A 5,571-nucleotide genomic window follows, 5' to 3' on the forward strand; every position below is an offset into this window, starting at 1 on the left:
TTTTTCTACTAAAAATTTATCTTTAATTTACTTTTCGTTCTCCCAAATAAATTGATCAAGAGGACTACTCGATTCACCGAAACAACGTATCACATGCATTTGCTCCAATTTATAATCCTGATTAGAGAAGTCACAGCCAAATTTTTTAGAGCTAGAAGTTATTGTATAATTTTGTCCAACTTAAAAAAAATAATAGCAAATTTATTATAGCAGCAAAGACATAATTAGTCGGAACGAAGACATATTTAGGAAATAATAAATGTCATATTTTTTAAACAATAAATAATAAATTTATCATGCAAATAAAATTTTAATGAAATAGATTTATTTAAATGTTTGTATAATATGGAAAAGATTAGTTACTTCTGAAAACGTCTGTAGTAAATTTATTAAAAATTATAAAATACCTGATACAGTAGTTACTTAAAAAAAAAATCCTTAGAATCGATAATTTTAATTAACAAACAAAAAACAGCAACGCTCCGAAATTGAATCAAAGACATAAGAAAATTACAATTTTAAAATTTTATAATATTTATGTGCATAACGCGTCCACCCCATTTAATTAACAAATTCACCTTTGGATTTTTAGTAATTTATGGAAACTTTTTTTTTTGGCAAGAATTTACACATGCAATTAACTCAATCGGGTCAACCATGACGACTTTGGGCGGTGCCGGAAGATTCTATGTTGCCGGCGATGGCGATGGCGGTGGCGGTGGAGGCGACAGCGTCACCGGTTCCGTAGCCTTCGAAGGGCGCCATCGGATACGCTATCGTTCCCTTGCCAGAAACGTCCATTTCCCCCTTCCTCACTGAGACCGAGACTGCACTCTCGCCCTCCCCTCGCTTCCCCGTCGCCCACGACGGGATCTTGAAGGACATATTTCGAAGAAAGAACGACGGCCAGCGGTCTGATCTACCGACTCGGGTGCTCCTCGACCGGCGGCTGCTGCCTTCCGCTCCCCCGCGGCCGCGGTGGCCTGATCGGGAACTCCCTTCATCGGGGATCGGGTGCGCGAAACAACTGGTGGATCGGTGGAACTTCCTGGCGGAGAGAATCTCCTTCCTTATGTGCTCAGGCAGCCGTAGGGTGAACCGGTCAGCGTCCTCCACCGGCGGGATCATAGGGTCCCCCGTTGAGTGAGACCGCAGGAAACTCGCCGACGGCCGCCCGGACTGCGACCGCGCTGCCCGCTGCTGACTCCCGATCCGCTCTAGTTCGATGGCCGCTTCCTTCCTCTCCTCATCCGGATCGACGACGATCGCGACGTGGTCCGGGGCCGGGGCGGCAGGGGTTTCCTGAGTGCGCGCGGGAGGCGCGCCGTGATCAGCGGAGTCGGCGGCCGCTTGCTCGGCGAGGTTGGCGCGGCAGACGGGGCATGTGACGTGGGCCTCGAGCCAAGCGTCGATGCAATCGAGGTGGAAGACGTGGTTGCAGTGGGGGAGGAGGCGGAGCGCCTCGTCGTCCTCGAACTCGCAGAGGCACACCGCGCACTCCAACGCGCCATTCCCCGCCTTCAACCACTTCACCTCCGAGTACAGCATCGTGGGGAACGTCTCGATCATCTCCGGGCTCAGCCCCTGCGGCCGTGACAGCCGGGACGCCGCTGCCATGCGGAGGTGTAAGCTGAAGCTCTCGTCCTCGTCGCGGTTCGAGCGAATGCACACGCAGGATAAGCAGAGAAAGAAGCAGATTGCCATAACGGAGACAGAGATGACGGACATGGCCTGAGTGAACTTGCCAAAGTTGTAGTATCTAAAGTCGCTGCTGGATGGCGGTGGAGGCTGAGCAGCGACGCACTGGGGGGCGAGGAGGAGAAACAGGATGGCTGCGGTGAGCGATCCGTCGATCGGACGGCGGCTGCGCAGCCTGCGCTTCGTGCTCATGGAGGCAGCCGTCAAGTGACAGATTTGCACAAGTAGAGAGGAGGTGATTATAAGTAGGCGACGAATCAAAAAGCGAGCAAGAAAGCCAAACGGTGGGCCCAGCATCAGCTCTCTGGGTAGATTTTCGTTTTTATTCAAAGAAAGCAACTCCTTCCATATGTTACCTATCTTTTACCACTCTTACAATTCGTGGGACCTATTGCTTTTTCCAGACTAATAACGCGAGCGACAAGCGACTGAGACAGCGAGCGTCGAAATCCATGCGATCGCCACGTAGGCTTCGCGTAAGAAGCACGTACGTCGGAACGAATAGGATGCCCTCCCGAACGATCGTCCAGCGCACCGCGTTCCCATCAATTGATGGCACCGTGTCCTCCTTCTCTTGGTTTTTGACTATTCCGACGACTTGGAGTCTGTTTCCTTGGACTCCTGGGATTGGAGCCACGTCTTTTTTCCATATTCACTTGAAGAAAAAAGTTGATGGGGAATGGGGTAGATCCGCTGCTGCCGTAGTTTTCGTAGCTCAAAGTAAATATGGTAGATTCGCTGCAGTTCCATCTCTAAACTGAAATAATGAACTGTATGATGTATAGATTTTAAAGTTAAAATTGATGAACGGTATAAAGTTTAGGGTGATCACCCGATCTCCTAAAAATGAATAATAATCTGTGTACTTATTGTAGGCTTCATAGCTAATCCCCTTATAGATCCATAAACTAAATCCCATAGTTTTTCAGATGTTGTTCTTCTTTCTTATTTTCTTTAATTTCTTTTTGGATGAATTGTTTGGACGCTATTATAATAGAAATCTAACGAGAGATACAATGGTAATTTGTCGCAATTAATAATAGGCAACGTGAGCATCGTAGGTAACTCACGCCTCCTATTATCAACATCTCTCACTCGTACAAGTCAAGTCATCAATACTAATTAGTCACAAAGACCAAATATAATTAAGTCACAAAAACTAATTAGAATTAAGTCACAAAAATTAATTAGTATCAAGTCATAAAGACTATAGAAGAATCAAGTCACAAAGATAATACAAGAACATCCATTTCATACATTAGAAAAAATGATTCATGCGACATCAAATATACAGAGTGATTGATGCTAAGAAAATTGTTACACCTTACATAGTCACTCTCTGATCGATCAATACCAATAAAGTTATTACACTTTACTTAGCCGCTCTTCCAAATGAATCAGAGACATCCATATTTTTTTTTTTACCTCCGATTAAATCATTTGCATCAGTATGAACATCTTTAATCCCTCATAACGACAATTATGTCGAGAACATGTTCCATATCTCCAATTAACACAATTATTCACAATCATAATAAACAATGTAATTAGTCGACTAGTGAATAAATGTCAAAGATGTAAATCTATCATGATTTTCTTTTTTAGTTAGAATCTATTTATTCTAATCAGTCACTTTCCTAGTTATATTCTATAGATTAACTAAGATTAACTTATAATCTCAAGGCTCTCATATGGTAGAGAAATAGAGATTCATTCTCCTACTATCATTATTGTCGCTATAGCGCATGTGGTATGAATCATATGCTATGATATTTTTTTATTTAAAAAAAGAGTACATGTTTTTCTCAAAATTTAACATTATACAGATTTTGATTTAGACATACCTAATATCTAATCCTGAATTCAATTCATGAATCCAAATCTACCCTCCAACAGGTTCAGTAAATGGTGGGTACATTTGCTTCAATCATTATTAACACATAAATGATCTCATATTGACATAATTATCAAGATGACGTTAACATATGAATATGTCTGTTCATAGTTATATAAGTTGTCCCATAAGTAACAATGTTATCTCTATTTATACTTAACAAATAAAGATGATTGTCTATGTGAGTGGATCAATCTCAACCTGTCAATATGTTCACTGAGACTTTATCTAAATGTAATAAAGACATTTACACTGAGCAGATCATGTCATTTCATATATCCAATTATCTTTACAAAATGTTACATTTTACGAAGTCCAAAGACGTCATATATCCTTAAAATGACTCTTTAGTAAATGATTTAATAAAAGGATCTACAAGCATATCATGTGTAAAGATATACTCAAAAATTGTGTTTTTTTTGTCAACAATATCCCTTTCAAAATTATACTTAATTTCTATATACTTGTTTTTGTAGTGATATTTGGGATCCTTAGAAAAAACTATAGTAGCTTGATTGTCACAGTACATTATAACTGAACTCCCACTGTTCTCAATAATCTTCAGATACTTTAGAAATCTTCTCAACCAGACAGCTTCTTATATAACCACTGGCAAGCCACATACTCAGCTTTCATTGTCGACTACACAAGTCTATTTCTTACTGTTATCTGAGATGACGCCACCATTCAGTAATAAGATATAACTATCTATGGATTTTCTATCATTAAGGTCTTTTGCCATTTGTGTAGTCCTTCAAGCTCATCTCAGATTCTTGGAAATAGAAGAATAATTTGTTATCCTTTTGAGATATTAAAATAATCTCTTCACTGCTTTCTAGTGTCTTGATCCTAGTTTTGACTGAAACCGGCTAACTAAGCCACATCATAGCTTATATCAGGACGATACATAACATAGTGTATTTCAAACTACCAATGCATGACACTAGCATATACTTTTTTCTTCATTTCATTTATTTCTTCAGAAGTCTTAGGATACATATTTTTACTTAGAATAGTACCTCTCGCTGCATGTGTTTGTTCAATGTTGCAATCTTACATATTGAAGTGTTATTGCATCTTAGTGATATAAGCCTCTTGAGATAAATTTAAAAGTCTTTTCAATCTATCTCTAATGATCTTTACTTCTAAGATGTACTCAACTTCTCTCATATCTATTATGCCAAATTATGATGAAAGTCATGATTTAGCTTCTATCACAAATTTCATGTCATTTCTAGCTATTAGCATATCATCAACATATAATGATAAGATGACCAATTTTCCTTTCTCATTTCTTAAGTAAACACAATGATCCTCATTGATCATTTTGAAACCATAAGAATATGACTTCATTAAATCTTATGTTCCATTGTCTTGATATTTGTTTGAGCCCATATATAGGCTTTAAACAATATAATCTTCTGTTATGTTATATAAGTTTTCTCGTCAAGATTACCATTAAAAAAACTATTTTTACATCTATCTGGTGTAATTTCAGATCAAAATTTGCCACTACAGTTAAGACGACACGTATTGATACAAACTTCACAATAGGAAAAAATATTTTTTCAAAATCAATACCCTCTATTTGAGTATATCCTTTTACAACTAGTTGAGTTCTTTTGGACTTCAACAATATAATCTTCTGTTATGTCATATAAATTTTCTCGTCGAGATTACCATTAAAAAACTATTTTTACATCTATCTGATGTAATTTCACATCAAAATTTGCCACTACAGCTAAGATGACATGAATTGATACAAACTTCACAATAAAAAAAAATATTTTTTCAAAATCAATACCCTCCATTTGAGTATATCCTTTTACAACCAGTTAACTTTTGTATCGGTTAATCGATCCATCTGCTTTTCTTTTAATTTTGAGAATTCATTTATTCCTAATAATCCTTTGGCCCGAAGGAAGATCAATTAAATCTCAAACTTGATTCTTTCTCATAGACTTCATTTTCTCATCCAT

At 38.6% G+C, this 5,571-nt stretch overlaps 1 protein-coding gene across 1 annotated transcript; it reads right to left on the reverse strand.

Moving 5' to 3' along the window:
• Window positions 1-565: 565 nt before the first annotated feature.
• Window positions 566-1,928, reverse strand: LOC121983216 (E3 ubiquitin-protein ligase ATL31-like). Its single transcript, XM_042536172.1, has one exon. The coding sequence runs from the start codon at window positions 1,888-1,890 to the stop codon at window positions 652-654; it is 1,239 nt and encodes a 412-aa protein (XP_042392106.1). The 5' UTR covers window positions 1,891-1,928; the 3' UTR covers window positions 566-651.
• Between the last annotated feature and the right edge of the window lie 3,643 nt (window positions 1,929-5,571).

Source organism: Zingiber officinale, chromosome 5A, assembly GCF_018446385.1.
Source record: "Zingiber officinale cultivar Zhangliang chromosome 5A, Zo_v1.1, whole genome shotgun sequence".
NCBI lineage: Eukaryota > Viridiplantae > Streptophyta > Magnoliopsida > Zingiberales > Zingiberaceae > Zingiber > Zingiber officinale.

Excerpts from the sequence above, each read along its gene's own strand:
- LOC121983216 (XM_042536172.1), bottom strand. The coding sequence starts at position 1,890 with ATGAGCACGAAGCGCAGGCTGCGCAGCCGCCGTCCGATCGACGGATCG.